Genomic DNA, 24,488 nt, shown 5'->3' on the forward strand with positions numbered 1-24,488 from the left:
TGAGTGGCTGAAGTGGGATCCCGGAAAGCCCTATGCGACCAAGGGCTGTGGCAAGGAAGGACGAAACGGTGAAGCTGGTACGATGGTGAGAAGATCTTCGCCCTGGAAGCCGAGCCTCCCCCGAGAGGAGCTCGTAGGAGTTCGGCCGCTGGGACTTAGGAGATTCACCCTGGAAGCCGGCGTCCCCCCAGGAGGAGCCCGTAGGGACCCGGCCGCTGGGACTTAGGAGAGCCCGCGGGGGCGGAGTCAGATGGAGTCCAAGGTAGTCGCTCACCAGTCCAGAGTCGTGTGCCAGGGAATCGTCGCTTGCCAGTCCGAGATCAGAAGCCGAAGGATCGCTGTAAGCCACACCGGGGTCCGAGAGCCGGGAGTCGTCGTAAGCCAGTCCGAGGTCCAGAGCCAGAGGGAACACCGTAAGCCACGCCGGGTCAGAAGCCAAGAGTCGTCGTAATCCAGTCCAGAGTCAGAAGCCGAGAATCACCGTAAGCCAGTCCGAGATCAGGAAACACAAGAAACCAAGAGGGGACAGGAACGCAGCAACTGGAGACAGGGTAAACCTGGGAACCTCGTTGCAAGGCCCTGAGGAGAGGGACAGCAGAGCTTAAATAGCCCCTACCACGTCTGACGTCACCCGAGGGAGGAACCAGGTTTCGCGCGCCTGGCCCTTTAAATCTAGGGCCGATTCGCGCGCGTGCGCCTAGGGGGCGGAGCCAGCTGCGGCCGGACGCCGGCTGCTCCGCTGGAGTGGGGGCACCGCGGCAGAAGCGGAGACAGGCCCGGGCGTTGCGCGCGAGTGCCGGGGGCGCGGCGACATGAACCCCCGGAGGCCCGAGGAGGACGGGAAGAACCCGGAAGCCCCAGGAGGTAGGCGGTGCGGCCGGGGCCGACCCGGGACCGCAACACCTCTTGAGCAAAGGTTTTCTTACCGAGGAGCAATTGGCCAAGGTGCAGACTCAGGTGGAGTCTTTGCGATCCATGCCTCATCCCAGAGTCTGGCATTATCTACAGGTTCTCGGTTCGATGGCTTCCACTCTCGATCTAGTCCCATGAGCCTTTGCACATATGAGACCTCTTCAGTCAGCATTACTCTCCCGTTGGAATCCACTCTCCGAACAGTTTCATCTTCTCCTACCCCTTACGGACTCGGCGCGTTCCAGTCTTGTATGGTGGCTACTCCCAGACAATTTGTGTCGCGGGGTGGACTTGAAGATTCCTCTTGGACAATGGTAACCACAGATGCGAGTCTTTACAATTGGGGAGCAGTCTGTCGGGGAACAGCGGACAAGGCCATTGGTCAAGAACGGAGTCCTCCTGGTCGATCAATTGGTTGGAGACCAGAGCGGTTCGGTTAGCTCTGCAGGCCCTCTATCCCTTGGTAAAGGGAATGTCCATAAGAGTACTCTCTGACAATGCGACGACGGTGGTCTACATCAATCGGCAAGGCGGAACCAAGAGTCGACTAGTGGCAATGGAGACCCAGCTCTTGATCAGCTGGACGGAGCAGCACCTGTACAGGATAGCAGCCTCTCACATAGCTGGAGTGGACAATGTCCAAGCCGATTTTCTCAGCCGCCACGAGCTGGACCCGGGGGAGTGAGAACTCTCCAAAGAGGCCTTTCGTCTTCTGTGTGACCACTGGGCCATGCCTTTCATAGATCTGATGGCGACGTACCACAATGTCAAAGCTCCACGTTTCTTCAGTTGCAGATGGGAACCTGGAACGGAGGGCGTGGATGCTCTGGTCCTTCCTTGGCCAAAGGACATTCTGTTGTACGTATTTCAGCCTTGGCCATTGGTGGCATCAAAGCTCATCCGGGCGAAGTAGTGCTCGTGGCGCCAGAATGGCTGCGTCGTGCTTGGTTTGCGGATCTAGTGTACCTACCAGTGGATGGACCTTTGAGGTTTCATCCATATCTGAATCTTCTGCACCAAGGCCCCGTTTATTTTCAAGAAGCAAATCGCTTCTGTCTAGTGGCATGGCTTTTGAAAGGTAGAGAGTAAGGAGTAAGGGTTACTTAGATGCATTGATTGCCACACTCTTACAGTCTCGCAAACCTTCTACCTCTATGGCGTACGTTAGAGTTTGGGGTGTTTTTGAGACCTGGTGTCTGGACCACGGCATAGACCCATCCGGGGCTTTGATTGCAGATGTTTTGACCTTTTTGCAGGATGGCCTGGCAAAAGGGTTGGCTTTTAATTCCCTGCGAGTCCAAGTGGCGGCCCTTGGGTGCTTTCAGGGTAAGGTACGGGGCGTTGCCTTGGCATCCCATCCAGATGTGGTTCGCTTTTTGCCTGGGGTCAAGCATTTGTGTCCTCCGGTTCGAAACCCTTGCCCCTTGTGGAAGTTAAATCAGGTTCTCCGCGCCCTTTGTAGTGCGCCTTTCGAGCTGTTGAAGCGTGCGACTCTGAAGGATCTGACATTGAAGGTGGTGTTCCTTGTGGCTATCTCCTCAGCGAAGCGTGTTTCAGAGCTTCAGGCCTTATCATGCGGAGAACCCTTCCTATGAATTATGGAGGCAGGAATAATCTTGTGGACGGTTTCCTCCTTTCTCCTGAAGGTAGTATCCTCCTTTCATTTGAATCAGTCGGTGGAGCTTCCTTCCTTTGCAGACCTGGATTCTTCTACTCCCGAGTTTAGGGACCTAAAGAAGTTGGACGTGAAACAAGGGTTGTTGCGTTACTTGGAGGTAACAGTTTCTGTCTCTCGGACCATCTTTTCGTCCTGTGGAGTGGCCCCAGGAGGGGTCAAAAAGCTTCAAGGGCCACTATTACGCGATGGCTAAAGGAAGCTATTGTCTCTGTGTACCTTGTTCAGGGCTGTCCGATCCCGGTGGGTCTTCAGGTTCATTCTACTCGATCGCAAGCAGCCTGGTGGGCGGAATGTCAACAGGTGTCATCACAGGAAATTTGTAGGGCGGCTACTTTGAAATCTACACACACGTTTGCCAGGTATTAATGCCTGGATGTCCGAGCCCCAGAGCCAGGTTCCTTCGGGGCTAGTGTGCTCCGAGCGGGACTCTCTCAGTTCCATCCTGGTTAGGGAAGCTTTGGTACATCCCAGGAGTCTGGACTGATCCGGGTACATACAGGGAAAGGAAAATTGGTTCTTACCTGCTAATTTTCGTTCCTGTAGTACCATGGATCAGTCCAGAGTTCCGCCCATTTTCAGCGTTGGGGGAAACAGAGAGTCCGCTCGGTCATTAGTTATTTCATATTTGCAGATTTATTAAATGTTCTCATAGTGTATGCCCTCATTACAGGATGTGAGTACGGGCATGTTTCGTTAGTGCTGTTACAGGTTTTCATTCCCTCTGCTCCTCGGGGAGGGAAGTTTGTGTTGTAGTGGAAGTTATGGTTTATCCTTTCTGCTTAGGTACAGTGTAATACTGACATACTCTAGGTGGCAACTCTGGGTATAGGGCAGAGTCCGTTCAAACGTCTCTGTCTCCATCTGCTGGAGGGGAGGCAAAACCCAGGAGTCTAGACTGATCCGTGGTACTACAGGAATGAAAATTATCAGGTAAGAACCAATTTTCCTTTTCTGTGTGCCCACTTCAGGAGGATTAACAGGGTTAAATAAGCATTTCATCCATTGGCAGGGAGGAGGTGATTACCAGCAGTTGAGCATCATGGTTCAAGCTGGTCAGTTTTTGGGGATGGTTGTAAATACTGTAGACTAGGGGTCGGCACTGTTTTTAGGCACATTGAACAAAGCTCCTGCAACATCTCTATAAGAGGGTTTGTCCCCTATTAAATTCTTCCTCAGGGGAGGGGGGAGAAAAGAGAGAGGGGTATACTCTCTCCCACCCCCTACTCAACCAAATCCTACTTCCAGGCTGCTCTGCCCATACACCTGACACACCACTTGCAAAACAGTGCCAGCACTGGATTTTCAGAAAATTGCGGGCCATCTGATTGCCAACCCCGATTCTGGACACAGCTTCAGCGGGATTCACAAACTCTACAGAGGTCTTCCTGTGGCATAAGTTCAGAATCCCACCATGCCTGTGCCTCTCTGAGCTTAGGTTTTCTCTCCCTCCTCTTCCTACCTAGCAGTCAGTTTGATTTTTATCCCTGCCCTTCTCTCTCTCTCGGCTCTGGCTTTTCCCCCTTCTTCCCCTTTCCCTTCCTTCAGTGTGAAGTCAGGGATATCATACGCTCGCTATGAGGCAGTCCAGATGGAGAAGAGTATAAACCAGCTGCGCCGCCTTCACAACTGCTTGCGAAAGGAGATAGAGAAGGTGCAGGCTCACTTTGGGGGCTCAATGAGGGCCAGCAGTCAGACCATCAGGGAGATGCTGCAGTCCCGCTGCCTTGGCCTTGGGCAGCACCGCAAGCGCCTCGACACCAAACCTATAGCGTGAGTATGCAGGGGATCAGAGAGAGAAAGAGAGAGAGCCAGACGGCCACAGAGCTTCCACTGAAAGCACAGACCGGGTTAGGGAAGAGACAGTGGGGGGTGGGGAGGAGCAGGACTTCTTTAATCAGGTTTGTGGCAGTGAAGGGCAAGCGGAACTCACAGCAGAGAGGCCCAGAAATTTTGTCAGGCTGAAAATTGCTCCCTTTGTATAGTCAGTAGGTAAATGCAAAAGGTGCGTGCATCCATCTGTCTCTCTCCTCTGACTTATTACCTCATACCCGTTTTGTTCTGGTTAATTTCATTTTTATAAATTCAGTTATTGCACCATGGAAAAAGTAAAGTTTGGCCAGCCCAGAGGGTTCTGGTGGCTGTGCTGTGTACTGTTATGGGAGGACCTCGCTGTGATTCCCAGCTCAGGTCTTCTTATCTCAGAGTCAGTCGGGGCTGGAAATGCTGTGGAGATGGCACTCACAGCCTCTTGAGGTGGGGAAGGGGGGAGGAGAGAGGGAGTTGTCATTACCTGAGGGTGACTGTCAGTGGCCCGATGACTGCAGGTTCCAGAAGGAGTCCTGGTGTGTGACCTCCACACCAGCTGAGGACCATCACTACAATGACTTTACTGAACATAAGTTGGGAGGGGATGTACAATAGAGGAGGGTGCAAAAATCCCCAGGTAGTTGGAAATAAAGGTTCATGGCACCAGATCCCAGCCTTGGTTCTGATGGAAGTACAAAGTAGAAGAGGAACTGCCAGATCAAACAGAAACAAAACACAAAGTTTAGGATGCATTCAGTCCCGAGATGCTGTGGCCAGGCAATCGCTTCTAAACATCAGCTCAGGAAACCATATACCTGGCTCTTTGCATTATGATTTGATTGTGCAGGGCTATGTGTTGAAAAAAAAAAGCAATTTATAACTAGCAGAGTGAACAAGAACTGCCACATGTGACTTTCAAAGTCAGGTGGAAAAGCTATTGGCGCCGTCTGCTTGTCCATGGGTCCTTTTGCCCATCTGTCCTTCCTGCTGCAGCTTTCCTCTCTTTTGTGAGATGGCACGGGAGTATATCCCAGCTGTAAAAAGGATCCTTACAAATGCCAACGCCATGATCCTTGGTATTCTCTATCCAGTAGTTGAGGGCTGTCAGGAAGAAAGCCTTGCTCATACTGGGAAGGGAGAATTACAAACATTCTTGGGGCAGGGCCAATTTCAGTCCCATTAAAAGTAATGCGCTCAGCAATAGGAGCCTTAAGTTCTCTTGGATATTAATATTGTAGAAATATCCAGATCACCCAAATTTTAATCATCTTTGGGGTACTGTGATTGTTCTGCGTTATTGAAGGAATGATGACTTAACACTAGCAAAATTCTTTTATTCGAGTGCAGTGGTTACTATTGCACTGTACTGTCACCCCAAAATCTTGTGCGTCCGTCTATCTAATTTGCACCAAGAGCAACCATTAGCGTAACCTGAATGTTTAAGAAGAACCACAGGGACATATTGCCCTTATTCAGACCTTAAGATAAGGACTCTGTTACCTGAAGCCTGACGCTGGATTTTCTTTGATGAACTCCTCTTCCGGTTTAGTGATCGCATGCCGGAGATGGTGGACAGCACTTACCTGTCTAATCGGAGCTGTGGTGGGAGCCACACTCTCACTTTTCCTCACCGGCGGTACTCGCGGCTACAAAACATTAACCAGTACAACCAACCTCCGGAGGAGGAGAGCATTTCAGCGATAATAAAGGTAACAGAAGAAAAGAGTATGGGGGGGGGGGCAGAAATTCGGATACACGGGCAATAAAGAAAACATAGAAAATCTGGTGTTCCCTGTACGTACCCGGATCAGTCCAGACTCCTGGGTTTTGCCTCCCCACCAGCAGATGGAGACAGAGAAGTTTTGACCGACTCTGCCCTATACCCTGAGGTGCCACCTACAGTCCATCAGTATTTCTCTGTCTCCAGCAGATGGTAGAGGTGCAAAATCCTACATTCTGTAGCTAATTAAAAAAAAAAAAAATCAAAGTGTAGTCAGGAATTTGGTTTATGATTTGCTTAGAGTTTTTTTTATTTTTTATAAAGAAATACTAAAAAAGAGAGAGTTTTCTGTCAGAAGCCGGCAGGAGCAGTTGCATTCAGCCTCCCAGGGGGTCAGCAGGTCCTGAGGGGACCATCCCCCCTGGTATTGAGGCACGGCTGCATAGGGGTTGAGAACCCTGGTGATCAGCACGGTCCCAAATTGGGGGTGATACTGGGGAGCCCGGCTCACTCATCCCAGGACGATCAGGACCGGTTTTCCTCCCAGATTTGGAAACAGTAAGAGCGTTCCTGCGCTATTCAGCGCCTGTTCCCCGCCGCTGCAGCCGCTGAGAAAAAAAAAGTTTTTTGTTTCCTCAGCCGGTTCGCAATGCCTCTAGGCGTGGCCTATGGGGATGCGCGTGCCCCCCTTTTGGGCGATGGTCTTTGTTTTGCCTGCTTCCCCGGAGGGGAAGGCACATCGGATGCGGTCAGGGGAGATGTTTCATGACCGCGATGGGGCTCAACGACATCCGGGCGCTTGCGGCCTCAGCCTGCAGACCAGTTCCCGCTGAGTGTGGGAACGGAGGCCATTTTGGCCACATTTCATGCTGAAGCACGAACCAAGGAGGGGGGAGGGATTTCCCCTCCTCCTCTTTCCCCATAGCCTACGGCCCCGAGGGGGACTGCCCGGCAAAGAAATTCCCAGGGCCAATTGAGAAGAGCCCTGAGGGGGCATCAGACTCCTCCTCTTCGTTTTCTTCCGAATTTGTTTTGTTGCTGCATAAGGCCAGGAGAGCAGCTCGGAGGCATTCAGGAAAGGGTCCTAAGGTGCGTTCAGCCCAGGGGCCAGTGGCTCAGGGAATCAAGCGGTCAAAAGGTCCCAGCCTGCAGCAGGAGCGGGGGATCCAAAGGCTAAGAGACCGCTTCGGACCCTATCCCCCTACCTGCGGGATGATTCGTCCTCCGAGTTTTCGGAGCATGATGATCAGGAGCCTAGTGGGGCTTCTCATCACGGAAGGCATCTGGAGGAGGACCAGGACTTACCTCCAGCTCATGGGGGTCCACACGTTGTCGAAGGAGATGACCCAAAGATGGTCTGCCTGTTTTGCAGGGATGAGTTGAGCCCGCTAATTTCTGCAATCCTCGAAGAATTTGGTATTGAGACTCCTCAGGAGGATTTCTGGATGGGTTCCGTGGATCCCGTCATGGTGGGTTTGCATGGTCCAACCAAGTCCTTTCTCTTTCATCTTTCTGTTATGGACTTGCTGTTCTGAGAATGGGATACTCCTGATCTGGGCTTGAAGGTCAGTAAGGTGATGGACAAGCTATATCCCTTGCCAAAAGAGGCTTTAGACCTTCTCCGCATTCCTAAGGTGGATGCAGTAGTGTCGGCGGTCACAAAAAAGACCACTATCCCTGTGACGGGCGCAACAGCACTCAAAGATTTCCAGGATCGGAAGCTGAAGGTGCAGCTCAAAAATATATTTGAGGTGTCAGCGTTTGGTGTCTGAGCTGCAATGTGTAGTAGTTTCTCCTTGAGGGCAAGTCTTCGCTGGGCCCAGCAATTGCAGAATAGCACTGCCCTGGCGGAAGAAGAAGCGGTGCAAGCGGGGTGTCTGGAAGTGGCGGTTGCTTATAGTGCAGATGTCCTTTATGACCTTCTGCGTACTTCAGCCAGATCTCAGCGGTATCTGGCTGAAGTACGCAGAAAGCCTGTGAGGGAGTCAGTTGGACCGTTAGATGATCGAGGGGTTAAAGGGGCACTTAGAGAAGATAAGGCCATCGCGGAAAGATTAAATGATTTCTTTGCTTCGGTGTTTACTGAAGAGGATGTTGGGGAGGTACCCGTAATGGAGAAGGTTTTCATGGGTAATGATTCAGATGGACTGAATCAAATCACGGTGAACCTAGATGTGGTAGGCCTGATTGACAAACTGAAGAGTAGTAAATCACCCGGACCGGATGGTATACACCCCAGAGTTCTGAAGGAACTAAAAAATGAAATTTCAGACCTATTAGTAAAAATTTGTAATTTATCATTAAAATCATCCATTGTACCTGAAGACTGGAGGATAGCAAATGTAACCCCAATATTTAAAAAGGGCTCCAGGGGCGATCCGGGAAACTACAGACCGGTTAGCCTGACTTCAGTGCCAGGAAAAATAGTGGAAAGTGTTCTAAACATCAAAATCACAGAACATATAGAAAGACATGATTTAATGGAACAAAGTCAGCATGGCTTTACCCAGGGCAAGTCTTGCCTCACAAATCTGCTTCACTTTTTTGAAGGAGTTAATAAACATGTGGATAAAGGTGAACCGGTAGATATAGTATACTTGGATTTTCAGAAGGCATTTGACAAAGTTCCTCATGAGAGGCCTCTAGGAAAAGTAAAAAGTCATGGGATAGGTGGCAATGTCCTTTCGTGGATTGCAAACTGGCTAAAAGACAGGAAACAGAGAGTAGGATTAAATGGACAATTTTCTCAGTGGAAGAGAGTGGACAGTCGAGTGCCTCAGGGATCTGTATTGGGACCCTTACTTTTCAATATATTTATAAATGATCTGGAAAGAAATACGACAAGTGAGATAATCAAATTTGCAGATGACACAAAATTGTTCAGAGTAGTTAAATCACAAGCAGATTGTGATAAATTGCAGGAAGACCTTGTGAGACTGGAAAATTGGACATCCAAATGGCAGATGAAATTTAATGTGGATAAGTGCAAGGTGATGCATATAGGGAAAAATAACCCATGCTATAATTACACAATGTTGGGTTCCATATTAGGTGCTACAACCCAAGAAAGAGATCTAGGTGTCATAGTGGATAACACATTGAAATCATTAGTTCAGTGTGCTGCGGCAGTCAAAAAAGCAAACAGAATGTTGGGAATTATTAGAAAGGGAATGGTGAATAAAACAGAAAATGTCATAATGCCTCTGTATCGCTCCATGGTGAGACCGCACCTTGAATACTGTGTACAATTCTGGTCACCGCATCTCAAAAAAGATATAATTGCGATGGAGAAGGTACAGAGAAAGGCTACCAAAATGATAAGGGGAATGGAACAGCTCCCCTATGAGGAAAGACTAAAGAGGTTAGGACTTTTCAGCCTGGAGAAGAGACGACTGAGGGGGGATATGATAAAGGTGTTTAAAATCATGAGAGGTCTAGAATGGGTAGATGTGAAATGGTTATTTACTCTTTTGGATAGTAGAAAGACTAGGGGGCACTCCAAGAAGTTAGCATGGTGCACTTTTAAAACTAATCGGAGAAAGTTCTTTTTTACTCAACGCACAATTAAACTCTGGAATTTGTTGCCAGAGGATGTGGTTAGTGCAGTTAGTATAGCTGTGTTTAAAAAAGGATTGGATAAGTTCTTGGAGGAGAAGTCCATTACCTGCTATTAAGTTCACCTAGAGAATAGCCACTGCCATTAGCAATGGTAACATGGAATAGACTTAGTTTTTGGGTACTTGCCAGGTTCTTGTGGCCTGGATTGGCCACTGTTGGAAGCAGGATGCTGGGCTTGATGGACCCTTGGTCTGACCCAGTATGGCATTTTCTTATCTGCCCGCAGGCTTCTCTGGTTGAGAAATTGGTCAGTGGACATTTCCTCCAAAGCTCAGTTGGGCTTTTTTCCTTAAGGGAAAGCTGCTTTTTGGAAAGGACCTGGAGGACATGATTCAATCCTTGGGTGAGGACGAAGGGCTCCTTCCCGGCTCACTCACGCCTTCAAGGAAATCGAAGATTCAGTTCCTCATGGTCTTCAGGATCTTCCTTTTGACAGCCGTTGGGAAGACAACATGTTGCGCCTGTCGGTCGCAGACGGCTGCATCCGTTTTTGCTCACCTCATTTTGCCCAGTAGCCTCAAATCTGGCTAAGATGGCCGTCTCTGCCTCGGCACCGACCTCCTTGGTGTTCCCGGGATGGCGAGAGCGATCCCGGTCGCCATCTTGAACCCAGAGTGACCTAGGGCATGCGCGCGCGCCTGCCTCCTTCTTGAGCACATCAAGGCGGGAACCTCAGGGGCGTCCCCTCCATATGACGTCACTGCCTATGTGTATTTAAGCTAACCGGACTTTCCTACCTACGAGTTAGCAAGGATTCCATCTTGCTATTCCTTTCTCTGAGATGTTCCTGGCTGAGTGACTCAGGTACCCGCTCCTCGGGGGCCTTGCTGCTCTCAGTGCTATCCGCTCCTCGGAGAGCCTCTTCTGCCTATCTCACCTTCTTCAGCTAAGTGAGTTCTCCTGCATCGGATCTCCGCTGCTGCATTTTCCTATTCTCTACTGCATTGTGAGTACAAGACCTACTCTTCGTTATCTCATCTATCCTGCTGTGTGGGATCCTCGGGTTACCCCGCTCTGCGGACCACTACCAGGGCTACAACGCACAAGCTATATCTGAAGCAAGTACTTTCCGGGTTACCCCGCCTTGCGGACCACTACCAGATTTACGCTGTCTTGTATCATTTACTCACATCTGCCTCCGGCCTACTCCACACGACGGATCACTACCAGAGCTACCACGCACAAGTTTATCAAGAAGCAAGGATCCCCCGGGTTACCCCGCTCTGCAGATCACTACCGGAGAATCCATTCCAGGTCTCCTAATTCCAGGACTGAGTTTACAACCCGCTCCTCGGGTTTGTCTTTGCTGTATAATCAATATTCTCTGACTCTTGTGTCCATCACTACTGAGACCCCGCCTGTCGTGGAGAGTCCCCACAGAGCTCCTCCCTGTGGGTGTAGTAAGCTCTCTCCACGACCCAAGGGCCCACAAACCAAGTTAAAAAATAACACAACAGTCCTGGTTGCAGTCCTTTCGAGGCCAGTGCTTCGGCAGACCAGGAGCCCCGCAGTCCTCAGGCGGCGACAAGTCCTCCCAATGATGTGAGGCCAGTCCATTCCTCTCCTCCAGTGGTGGGAGGCAGACTATCTCGGTTTTACGAGGAATGGGCCACTCTGACGTCCAACCAATGGGTCCTCAATGTGATAAAGCACAGTTACACGTTAGATTTTGCTGGATGTCTTCAAGATCGCTTTCTCATCTCCCCATGCTCGTACATCGAGAAACGCCGGGAAGTACGAGACACATTGCACGTCTCCTCGAACACGGGGCCATTGTAAAGGTTCCTGTCGCGGAACAGCAGAAAGGCCGTTACTCCATTTACTTCGTGGTGCCAAAGAAAGAGGGCACCTTCTGGCCCATTCTCAACTTAAAAAGAGTAAACAGGTGCCTTCGGATTCCGCAGTTTCGCATGGAAACTCTGAGATCCATCATTGCATCGGTGTGCAAGGGCAAATTCTTGGCGTCTCTAGAACTCACAGAAGCGTACCTGCACATCGCCATCCAGTCCGACCACCAGAAATTCCTGAGGTTTGTCATCCTGGGAGACCACTTCCAGTTTCATGCCCTGCCATTTGGGCTGGCCATGGCACCCAGGATCTTTACCAAAGTGATGATTGTGGTGGTGGCGCAGCTCCGGAAGGAAGGATTCTTTGTTCACCCATATCTGGATGATTGGCTGATTCGGGCAAAGTCGGAGTTGCTTTGCCGATCGGCGATTCATCTGGTTCTTCAGCTATTGTGATCACTTAGCTGGGTGATCTTCACCAAGAGCCACCTGATTCCTTCCCAGTCCTTGGAATTTCTGGGGGCCCGGTTTGACACACGACAGGGCCGAATTTTTCTGACTGGGAACTGCATCATCAATCTGCAGGAACAGGTTCGGGATTTGTTGTCCAAGCATCCTCCCAGAGTTTGGGATTATTTGCGGGTCCTTGGATTGATGGTGTCCACCCTGGAGTTAGTTCCCTGGGCCTTTGCTCATATGAGACCTCTGCAGTTATCGTTGCTTTCCCTTTGGAGCCCGGTGTCGGAGCAGTTTCATCTCCCTCTGCCTCTTACAGACTGTGCTTGATCCAGTCTAGATTGTTGGCTCAACTTGGACAACTTGAGCCGCGAGGTATCCCTGGAAGTCCCCGATTGGATGGTGGTCATTACGGACACCAGTCTCTCCGAAGCAGTGTGTCAGGAAAAATCGGTACAGGGCCAGTGGTCAAGGAAGAAGTCCCAGTGGTTGATCAATCGTATGGAGACCAGAGCAGTGTGATTAGTACCTCAGGCCCTCTGACCAATCCTGCAAGGGAAGTCGGCCAGGATCCTGCCCGACAATGCGACCACAGTGGCTTATATCAATCGCCAAGGAGGAATCAAGAGTTGACTGGTGGCGAGCGAAGCGCAATATTTAATAATCTGGGTGGAACAACATCTAGTCAGCATTGCAGCCTCTCACATCACTGGGGTCAACAGTGTTCAGGCCAACTTTCTCAGTCGTAACCGGCTCGATCCCGGGGAGTGGGAGCTCTCTCAAGAGGCATTCAAGCTCATATGCGACAAGTGGTCCAGGCCAAGCAAACACCTGATGGCAACGTTTTGCAATGCCAAGGCTCCTCATTTCTTCAGTTGACGCCGAGAGCCAGGAGCAGAAGGCATGGATGCATTGGTTCTCTCTTGGCCAAGGAACGTTCTGCTGTATGTGTTCCCACCATGGCCTCTGATTGGCAAGGTGCTGAGGCATTTAGAATCTCACCCATTGGAGGTGATTTTGATAGCTCTGGAATGGCCGAGACATCCATGGTTTGCGGATCTAGTCAATCTGGTTGTGGAAGGACCCCTCCGGCTGCGAGACCTCCCAAACCTCCATCAGGGGCCCGTTTGTTTGGAAGAGGCAAATTGCTTTTGTTTGTGCATGGCTTTTGAAAGGCAACGTCTAAAGAGCAAGGGCTACTCTGACGTAATTGTAGCTACCCTCTTACGGTCTAGGAAACCCTCTACATTTCTGGTCTATGTCAGAGTTTGGAGGATATTTAAGTTGTGGTGTATTGATCAGGGGGTGGCTCCTTCTGGTGTTTCGGTGTCACATATTTTGTCATTCTTGCAGGCTGGCCTGGCAAAGGGCCTTTCATGCGCTCGTTAAGGGCTTCCACGGTAAGGTCGGCGGAGTAGCAGCGTTGGCTGCACATCAGGATGTGGCATGTGTTCTCTGAGGAGCAAAACATTTACATCTGCCAGTCAGGAACCCTTGTCCATCATGGAGCTTGAATATGGTTCTCAAAGCTCTGTGTGGGGCACCTTTTGAGCTGTTGAAGAGGGCAATGCTAAAAGATCTTATGTTAAAGACTGTTTTCCTTGTGACTATTTCCTCAGCTCATCGGGTGTCAGAACTTCAGGCGTTATCCTGCAAGGAACCTTTTTTGAGAATTACGGATACGGGAGTTTCATTACGAATGGTTCCTTCCTTTCTCCCAAAAGTTGTAACCTCTTTTCATTTGAATCAATCGGTAGAGCTCCCTTCCTTTCCTGACTTGGATCGAGCCGATCCCCAGTCGAGGGACCTGAGGAAACTGGACATGTGTCGCATTCTTTTACATTTTTGGAGATTACCAATAGTTTCCTCATGTTGGACCATCTCTTTGTGCTGTGGAGTGGTCACAAAAGAGGGCACAAGGCGTCCAGGGCTATGGTCGCTCGCTGGTTGAAGGAGGCTATTGGTTCAGCGTATCTGCTTCGAGGCCAGCCACTCCCAGTTGGTCTACGAGCTCATTCTACCCGTTCGCAGGCAGCATCGTGGGAGGAATGTCTGCAAGTTTCACCACAAGAGATTTGTAGGGAGACTACATGGAAATCTTTGCACACCTTTGCGAGGCATTACCGGTTGGATGTCCAGGCCCCTGACACTGGGGGGCTTGGTGAAGGGGTGAACAGAACGGGACTCTCAGGGTCCCACCCCAACTAGAAGAGCTCTGGTACATCCTAGGAGTCTGGACTGATCCAGGTACATACAGGGAAATGAAAATTGGTTCTTACCTGCTAATTTTCGTTCCTGTAGTACCACGGATCAGTCCAGAGTCCCGCACATTTTCAGCATTCGGGTGATAAAAGAGTCCGCTCGTTCAATGCTTAATTTTTTCTGCAGATTGGTTTTCCAGATATCTATACACGCTCCCAGGTTCTGGTTTGTCTTGGGGTTCGTGAGCAGGTTGAGTGCAGTTACAAGGTTTCTCTCCCCCAGTTTTTGCGGGGCCGTTAACTTGTTATGATAGTTTTATCTTGTTCTGCTTTGATACGGTAAAATACTGACGGACTGTAGATGGCACTATAGGGCAGAGTCGGTCAAAACTTATCTGTCTCCATCTGCTGGTGGGGAGGCAAAACCCAGGAGTCTGGACTGATCTGTGTACGACAGGAACAAAAATTAGCAGGTAAGAACCAATTTTCATATAGAGCTCAAAAGGAGAAGCAGGGAAAAAGGGAGAGAAGGGGAGGTGAGAACAAATGAGGAATCTGACTGTGTGTTCCCTGGCAGCAGGGAGAAGTTGATATACTTGGTATGGATGGACAGATCTACAAGGGAAGATTGGACCCTAGATTTCCAGCTATTGCGGGAAAAGAAAGTAAGTTTCTCATCAATCTTCTCTTTAAAACTCTGCCCCCAGACACATCTCATAAGAACTTAAGAAGTTGCCATACTGGGTCAGACCGAGCTTCCATCAAGCCCAGCATCCTGTTTCCAGTAGTGGCCAATCCAGGTTACAAGTACCTGGCAAGATCTCAGACAGTGAATAGATCCATGCTGTTATCGTGCAGGGATAAGCAGTTGCTATTTCTTAAGTCTATCTGGTTAATAACTGTTTGTGGACTTCTCCTCTGGAAACTTGTCCAAACCTTTTCTAAAACCCAGCTACGCTAAATTCACTACCTCCTTGTGCACGCCTCTCTGTTAGGCTTATGGCTGCAGTCTTAGCAGGACTGTGAACACTTTCCCAGGATTTTACATTCCAGATTAAAAAAGGGAGTATGCACTACCATAGTATAGTACTGCTAAATCCAGAAAGCTGATCTTGGTAATACATTTTGTTAATACATATTTTAAAGGAAACAAAAATGTAATTACTGGAGTTTCCCAGAGGCTTTTCAGGACACAGTCTGGGAATCCCTGAAATGGGCTCCCAAGCATTCTGTGAGAGCCATTCCCTGTACATACCTGGATCAGTCTAGACTGCTGGGTTTTGCCTCCCTTCCAGCAGATGGAGACAGAGAAAAACTTTGAGAGCGCCCTCTCTTAACCTGGTGAGACACCTGCTGCTCCTCAGTATTTCTCTGTCTCCAGCAGATGGAGGTGGTGCAAAACCTGCGGTTCTGATCCAAGCACTAATAAATTAGGGGGAAAAAAAAAGAAAGGATAGAAATCGGTGGAGTCTCCTAGAGGGTTGGTGAGGTCCTGGTGGGACCATCCCCTCTGGTTGTAGGCATCTTCGGACGAGTAGGGGTTGGGAACACCGGTCTTTCTAGTGTGGTCGATCAGTGGGAGATAGCTGATGGTCTGGCTTCTTACCCCCTTTATTGCTATCATCTGGTTTTAGCTGTCACCGTCTTCAGGGAAGTCCATCTGCCTGTTTTGTGATTTTTTTTAAAGTTTGAAAAAAAAAAAGCAGCAAGAGGGGAGTTCCCTGTTTTTTTTCTTCTCGGTGACAGCAGGTAAGGCAAGGGAATCCCTGCTACAGTTTGAGGGGTATTTTTGGTTCTCGAAACGACCGACAGCTCCTGCGTGGCTTTTTGTCCTTCCCCTCAGCCATGCTGCGATCCGGCCGATGCGATCGCTGTGGCGATCGGCTTACCCGCAGTCTTTTGGGGAAGTGCAGCAGGTACCTCTCCGGCGGGGAGGAGAGTTCTGGCACAGCCACAGCGGTGATTCTCGTGCAGCGCAGCATCGGGAGGCTGCTCGCTGTCCCCGAGGCTCCGGAGGACCTGTTCTTGGTCAGCATGGAAAGGTGGCCATCTTAGATACTTTTCGCACCGCGGAGGCCAGGGCACTGGGAAAGGGGACCATCCTCTGGCCCTCTCCCCGGACGAATTGAGCCCTGTGGGAGCCTGGGCAGCAGGTGGGGGGCCCCCTGATGCAGATTCTGACCCTTTAGAGGGCACTTCGGCGGAGCCCCCCCGCTGTTTTCCCCTCAATTTATTGTTTTGAGCACCAAGCCTTTTTGGCTAGTAAAGGGGCAAGCGGGGGGCTTCTCCTTTTCAGGGGCCTGCTGCCCCACCGTACAAGGTTTCTAGGAGGGATGGGTCGCCGGTGGCAATGCGGATTTGGCGGGTGCAGGCCCCGGGGTCACGGCCTTCTCCCAAGGAACCTGTCTCTGATGATTCAGATCCAGAGGAAAGGCTGGTGGCTCCCCTCCCTCCTTTGGATGACCCAGACCAGGCCGAAGGTAGTCCGGTTGTTCCAGAAGGATGAATTGGTGCCTTTAATTCCCCACGTTCTGGCTGATCTGGGGATCGTGGACCCACCGGCGGCTCCAAGTCTGGGCACGGTGGATCCCGTTTTAGCGGGGTTGCACGGTCCTGCCCAAACTTTCCCGCTACATGACATGCTTTGGCATATGATCCTCCGGGAGTGGAATTCCCCTGAAACGGGTCTCAAGGTTAGCCAAGCTATGAACAAATTGTATCCCTTGCCCGAGGACATCCTGGAGCTCTTGCGCAGCCCTAAGGTGGACGCTTCAGTCTCTGCAGTTACGAAAAGGATGACTATTCCAGTAGCAGGAGGCTCTGAAGGATTTGCAGGACTGCAAGTTAGAGGGCTACCTCAAGAGGATTTTTGAGGTCTCGGCACTCGGCATTTGTGCCGCGGTGTGCAGCAGCTACATGCTCTGGGTGACTTTGCGATGGGTCCAACAGCTGCAGAGTGACAAGGATCTTGAGCTGGCGGAGGCGAAATAAGCTGAGTGTTTGGAGGCAGCGGTCGCATATGGCTCGGATGCCGTCTATGACCTTCTCCGCATGTCCTCATGTACGATGGTCTCCGCGGTTTCAGCGCAACGTCTGTTATGGCTGCGGAATTGGTCTGCGGATGTCTCCTCCCGCAGTTGGGGGATGTCTCCTCCCACAGTTGGGGGCTCTTCCCTTTAAGGGCGGGCTCCTGTTTGGAGAAGATCTGGAACAGCTCATCAAAAACTTGGGCGAGAATAAAGTCCACAAGCTGCCAGAGGACAGACCGAGGGGCCAGCGGGGTTCTCCCCCGCCCGCCCGCACCTTCGGGGTCAGCGGGTGTTCTCCCCCGCCCGCCCACACTTTTAGGGCCAGAGGCGTTTTCACCAGAATAGGGCTCAGAACTCAGGCTACAGGCAAGCCTTGGGGAGGTTTCAGTCCTGGTCCTCAACTTATCATGGCTGGTGTGCTCCCCGGGACGGATCTGGTCCAGCTACCGCGAGCGGCAAGTCCTCCCAATGAAGTGAGGCCGGCCCACTCCGCAGATCTCAGGATAGGGGGACGGCTGTCTCTCTTCCTGCAGGAGTGGGTCCATATCACGTTGGATCGGTGGGTTCTTTTTTGTGCTAGAGCACGTTTACACGTTAGAATTTGCTCGCCTGCTTCGAAGCCTGTACCTAGTGTCTCCTTGCAGTTCCCCAGCAAAGCAGTTGGCTGTACGCCAGAACCTGACGTGCCTCCAAAGTCTAGGGGCTATCGTACTGGTTCCTCTGACAGAACAAAGATGGGGGCATTATTCCATTTATTTTGTCATCCCCAAGAAGGAAGGAATGTTTTGTCCCATTCCGGACCTAAAGAAGGTCAACGTAACCCTCAAGGTGCCCCGGTTCCACATGTAGACACTCCGGTCGGTCATTGTGGTGGTGCAAAAAGGTGAGTACCTGGCATCTCTGGACCTGATGGAGGCCTACCTACACATAGGCATTCGGAATGACCACTAGAAGTTCCTCAGGTTTATGATCCTAGAATAGCATTTTTAATTTTGTACCCTACAGTTTGGCTTAGCCACGGCGCTGAGGACCTTTACCAAGGTAATGGTGGTGGTAGCTGCTTCTCTGAGAAAGGAGGGAGTGCTCGTGCATCCCTATATGGACTACTGGCTCATTCGGGCAAAATCTGGGGACCTGTGCTCACGGGCGGTGAACAGGGTTTTGAGCTGCCTACAATCTTTAGGTTGGGTGGTCAACGTCTCCAAGAGCCACCTAGTCCCTTCCCAGGTACTGGAGGTTTTGGGGGCCTGTTTCGACACCCAGTTGGGCAAAGTCTTCCTTTCCGTAGAAAGATGCGTCAAGTTGCATGGTCAGGTGCAGACACTGATGAGGACTTCGGTGCACCGGGGTTTGGGACCAAATACAAGTTCTGGGGTCCATGGCTTCAACCCTAGAATTGGTTCCGTGGGCTTTCACACATATGAGGCCCTTGCAAGCAGCCTTGTTATCCCATTGGAACCCACTGTCGAAGGAGTTCTATATTCCATTACCACTTCCGGAAGTTGCCAGGGCTAGCCTCTCGTAGTGGCTAGTGCAGCCGCATTTGGAGCATGGGGTGGATCTGGAAATCCCCCACTGGATGGTAGTGATGACCGATGCCAACCTTTCCAGCTGGGGAGCAGTCTTTCAGGATCAAGCGGCTCAGGCCAGTGGTCTCCGGAGGAGTCATCAAGGTCGATCAACCGCCTCGAGATGCAAGCTGTTCATTTGGCTCTCGAGTTCTTCCTTCCCCTGCTGTGTCATCGGGCAGTTCGAGTCCTGTTGGACAATGCGACAATGGTGGCTTATATCAATAGCAAGGGGGAACAAAAAGTCGTCCCGTAGCCCTCGAGGCGAACCTATTGATGTCCTAGGCAGAACAACATCTTGACAGATTGGCGGTGTCGCACATTGCGGGGACGGCGAATATACAAGCAGATTTCTTCAGTTGTCATCAGTTGAACCCAGGAGAATGGGAGCTCTCCGATGATGTGATGCGTCTGATCTCTCGCTGGTGGGGCACACCTCACGTGGATCTCATGGTGACCCGAGCAAATGCCAAGGCAGCCCACTTTTTCAGTCACAGGAGAGATCACAGGGCGGAAGGAGTTGATGCTCTGGTAGTTCCCTGGCCGTCCGACGTGCTCCTGTATGTCTTTCCCCCATGGCCGCTCGTGGGAATGGAGCTAAGGAGAATCGAAATTCATCCCGGACGTGTCATTCTCATAGCTCCAGAGTGGCCGCACCGACCATGGTACGTGGATCTCGTGAACCTGTGTCTGGTAGGACCTCTACGGTTGACTCATTTACCAAATCTACTACGACAAGGTCCCATATTTTTTGATCAGGCAGTTCGCTTCTGTCTTGCGGCCTGGCTTATGAAAGGCGCAGGTTGCGAAGAAGGGGATATCAGGAGGAGGTAATCTCTACTCTACTGAGGGCTCGGAAGACTTCTACCTCCATGGCCTATGTGCGGGTTTGGAAGATTTTTGAGTCCTGGTATGAGGCTCGGGAGGAGAACCCTCAGAAGGCCTCGGTTCCCCTGATTCTTTCCTTTCTTCAAGATGGGCTTCAGAAGAGTTTGTCCTTTAATTCTCTCAAGGCCCAACTCTCTGCTTTGGGATGTCTGCATGGCCGGATAGAGGGTTCTTCTCTAGCAACTCACCCAGATGTTACACATTTTCTTCGCAGAGTAAAGCATCTTCATTCTCTGACTTGACAGCTCTGTCCCTCCTGGAATTTGAACTTGGTTCTCCAGGCTCTGTGTGAAGCACCGTTCGAGCCCATTAAGAGAGCTACCTTGAAGGACCTCACATTGAAGGTGGTATTTCTGGTGGCCATCTGTTCAACCAGGAGAGTTTCTGAGCTTCAGGCTTTATCCTGTAGGGAGCCTTTCCTGCGCATTTCGGATTCTGGAGTTTCGATTCCGCCAGTTCCATCTTTTTTGCCAAAGGTGATTTCAGCCTTTCACCTGAATCAGTCGGTGGAGCTTCCGGCCTTTACGGATGTGGAGTTGTCAGATCCTCATTCTAGAGAATTGAAGCGTCTGGATGTCAGACGGGCTTTATTGCACTATTTGGAATCCACTAACAAATTCCGTTTATCGGACCACCTGTTTGTCTTATGGCTTGATCCGAAGAAGGGACAAAAAGCATCTAAGACTGCTATTGCTCGTGGGTTAAAGGAAGCAATAACTTCAGCTTATATCTGCCAAGGTCGCTCAGCTCCAGAAGGACTGAAAGCTCATTCTACGCGGGTACAGGTGGCCTCTTGGGCGGAATCCGTTTAGATGTCCAACAGGCGGACATTGGCAATTTTGTGGCCAGTGTCATTCGAGCGGGACTTTCACAATCCCATCCCATTTAGAAGTGGCTTGGGTACATCCCAGCAGTCTGGACTGATCCGAGTACATACATGGAAAGGAAAATTGGTTCTTACCTGCTAATTTTTATTCCTGTAGTACCACGAATCAGTCCAGATGCCTGCCCGTTGAAGGTTGTTGGGGGTAGAGGAAGAGTCCGCTCGAACTTGTGTATGTCTGTTATGGTCTTTCCTGAAGAATGGTGTAGGCTTGTCCTATTTGGTCTTCATTTGTTTAAGGCTGATTTTTTTGGTCTGGTTTTTTTTTTTGTTTTTTTTTTTTTATTTTATATTTATAATTTTCTTAAATCATAGACAAACATTTCAATTTATCAATGAACCGGTCAGTTTTGCCAATCAATTTTAACCAATAACAAACAAGGCAATAATATTCTATTATTTCACATCTTTGTAAACTTAAAAATACAATCTCGGAATCCATTTTGGCAAAAATTCAAATAAGAATTGTACATATTTCCTTATTTCAATGTGCTTCAATTTACTTCACTTTACAAAATCAAGAAAAAGTTTAATTGCCTGACCTGTAAAAGGAAATTCTGGAGCCTCACTACCCTTTATTATAGCACTAGTTAAAAAAAACAACATAGTTTAGGTAATAAGCGAACATTAATTTAATTTCTCCAGTCTAAGATGGGTTTCCACCACCAATGGGAGCCCTAGCATTAATAAAGGACCTTAATTGAATAGGATCGAAAAATATGTACCTATTGTTATTAAGTCTAATAACACATTTACTTGGATATCTCACTATGAAATCTGCTCCAAGATCTCTAACTTCCTGATACATTGCTAAAAATTTCTTTCTATGTACTTGAGTTTCCCTGGCTATATCTGGATATATCCAGACTTTCCCCCCCAGAAAAGTTTTTAATCTATTACGAAAGAAATGCTTCATAATCGAGTCTCTATCAGAGGGAAAAATAAATGTAACCAATAATGTTCCTCTGCACTCTATCTGACTCTCTATTGATTGTTCCAGAAAGTCAGTTACATTTCCATCTTCAATTTGACCCTGATTATTACTTCCTTGTTATTTTTTTTTAATCTTTTTTCCCTTCATCCAAAAAATATATTTTAGCAATTGTTGGAATTGCCTCTTTAGGAAATAGAAGAATATCTGTAATATATTTCTTAAAAATATCTAGGGGTAAACTTAGTTCCCTGTACGTACCCGGATCAGTCCAGACTCCTGGGTTTGGCCCCCCCTCTAGCAGATGGAGACCGAAGTTTACAAACAAAAAACTCAGCCTATATCTAGGCTGGTGCCACCTACAGTCTGGCAGTATTCTTCTGTCTCCTAGCAAGTGGAGAGGGTGCCAAACCTACAGTCTGTGCTGAGGCCTAGTTTTAGGTGGTAGATAGTGTAAAAAAAAAAAAAAAAAAGAAAGAAAGACAAGGGAAAGAAGAAGATGGATTAGGGCTCGGACCGCAGAGGCTTGCCTGCTAGTCACCAAGCCTGCCTCCCAGAGGGTTGCGAGGTCCTGAGGGGACCATCCCCTCTGGTTGAGGCCGCTGACACGTGGGGGAGCTCCACTTACAGCGTTCATCGGTACTGGGGGTGACATCAGGGTGCCCGGTTCACTCCCCCCAGCTGGACCCGGACCTGATCTGTCGGTAGCGTTGCTTGTGTTGAAAAAAAAAAAAAAAAAGGTACGTTGCCTGTTTTTTTCTGTGGCTCTTCTCTCCGGTTCCTCGCAGGGGGGGAGGTAGAGCGCCATATCGCCGTCGTCAGGAAGGAGATTAATTTTTTTGTTTACCTCTTTTGTCCTGCTGGGCTCTTCTCCTCGTCGGGGCTGCGATGCCGCGGAGGGCTGCGTGTCAGGCCTGTGGGTCCGCGGCAACACGGCTGTCTAGGGACAGCCTTTGCTCCGCATGTGTTTCTGGCGGGGAGGGAGGGTCCATGGCCCCAGTAGGGACCCGGGGAAGCAGGCAGTTGCGCGCCGGACCCGAGGCTGGCAGGCCAGCGATTAGTGCCGAGCCGGCTTCGGGGAAGCCGGGTCTGGGCGCCATTTTGCTTTCCTCGCCGGCGGGCGGAATGGCGGCCATTTTAGCATCACGGGAAGCCGCGGCAGACGCAATGCCGGCAAGTGAGGAGGAGGACGACCCTCCGCCGAGGTTGTCCCTGCAGCGTGGGGTTCCCAAGGGGGACGGTCCCGCTACTCCCATGGGGCCCTTGCCTTCGCATGTCCCTGAGGGGGATGAGGATGAGGATACGGACTCGGACTCTTCATTTGAGTCCGTGTTCATTCTTCTCATGCATAAGGCATTCAAGGCCCGTCGTCGGGCCAAGAAGAGGTCGCTGGAGACCCCCACTCCGGACTCGGGGCCTCGGGCAGAGAAACGGTCCAAAACAGGTCTGGGGTCAGAAAGCCAGAGTAGGGCTCGACCACTCCGGCCATCGGCACCCAGAGGGGACCCTGATTCCACCACGGACACGGATGAGCCGGAAGAGCCTTCCGGGGATCCAGATCTCCTGTCCCAGCCTCGGCGGGGGTTGATGGGGATGGAGACCAGGGGGCCTCGGGATCCCGAGTGTCCCATGCCACCGAGGGGGATGATCCAAAGGTGATTCGCTTATTTAGAAAGGATGAGCTGGGGCCTCTTATCCCTGAAATTCTGGGGGAACTAGGGATCCAGGTGCCGCAGGAGGAGTCACGTAACGGACCCGGTCGTTTTGGGACTCCGAGGGCCGCCTTCAGCCTTCCCATTTCATTTTTCTGCCTCTGACTTGCTGTTCAAGGAGTGGGATACTCCGGATTTGGGGCTGAAGGTGGCAAAAGCGATGGATAAGCTTTATCCCTTACCGGAGGACGCCCTGGAGATGTTGCGCATGCCGAAAATAGACTCGGCAGTAGTGGCGGTCACGAAAAAGACCACCATTCTGGTCACCGGAGGTACCGCACTTAAGGATTTGCAGGACAGGAAGCTGGAGGTTCAGCTCAAAAAGATCTTCAAAGTCTCGGCGTTAGGAATTCGGGCAGCGATTTGTAGTAATTTCTCCCTGCGGGCTGGACTCCGCTGGGCACAGCAACTCTTGGCCAATGAGGCTCTGTCGCTGGAAGAAGCATGCCAAGCGGGACGGTTGGAAGCGGTGATCGCTTATAGTGCAGATGCCTTTTATGATCTTCTCCGCACCTCGGCTAGAACGATGGTTTCGGCGGTGTCCGCGTGGAGGCTGCTATGGCTGCGGCATTGGTCAGTGGACGTGACTTCCAAAGGCCGGCTAGGTTCCTTGCCTTTCCAGGGGAAAATGTTATTTGGCAAAGAATTGGAAGATTTGATTGAATCTCTAGGGGAGAATAAGGTTCACCGTTTACCGGAGGACAGACCACGGTCTGGGGGGTTGCTCCTGCCCGATTGCGGTTTCAAGGTGGTCGCCAGCCTCGAGTTTCCCGGGGTTTCACTATAAGCCATTTCTTCCTTTCGTCACAGTGCCCAGTGCCAACAATTTTATTCGCAGTCCTTTCGCGGGCGCCGTTTCGGTCGTTCGGGCGCCGGTCAGAATGTGCAGGGGGGCAAGCCTGCACAATGATGGGCAGCTGGTCCATTCCTCCGTTCCCAGGATCGGAGGGCGTCTAAGTTGATTTTACGATGAATGGACCAGGATCACATCGGACCAGTGGGTCCTAGATGTGATAAAACACGGTTACGAGTTAGATTTTTTTACACCGGCCGTTCCCGTTTTCTCTGGTATCCCCTTGCGGGTTTTCAGAGAAGCGCCGGGCGGTACAGTCCACACTGGCTCAGCTCAGGGAGCTCGGCGCGATTATACCCACTGTTGCAGTTGGGTACTGCTGTGGAATAGTGGACCCTTGGGCCGACCTACCACGAGAGGCGGGGTAGGCCGGGAGGCGGAGCCAAGGCTCAAAGTGTTCACCAGGTGACTGCTCGGGAACCAGGAACCCCCCAGGAGGAGCCCGT

At 50.6% G+C, this 24,488-nt stretch overlaps 1 protein-coding gene across 3 annotated transcripts in view; it reads left to right on the top strand.

Moving 5' to 3' along the window:
* Positions 1-24,488, top strand: part of QRICH2 (glutamine rich 2) — a 337,577-nt gene that overhangs the window by 299,692 nt on the left and 13,397 nt on the right. The window contains exons 13-15 of one of the 3 annotated variants that reach the window (XM_029600439.1): positions 4,136-4,360; positions 5,946-6,105; positions 14,756-14,843. In XM_029600439.1, the coding sequence (XP_029456299.1) occupies positions 4,136-4,360; positions 5,946-6,105; positions 14,756-14,843 (473 nt within the window). The remainder of the gene's footprint in view (positions 1-4,135; positions 4,361-5,945; positions 6,106-14,755; positions 14,844-24,488) is intronic. The other 2 variants (XM_029600440.1, XM_029600441.1) reach the window with 2 other exon arrangements.

Source organism: Rhinatrema bivittatum, chromosome 4 (assembly GCF_901001135.1).
Source record: "Rhinatrema bivittatum chromosome 4, aRhiBiv1.1, whole genome shotgun sequence".
Lineage (NCBI taxonomy): Eukaryota > Metazoa > Chordata > Amphibia > Gymnophiona > Rhinatrematidae > Rhinatrema > Rhinatrema bivittatum.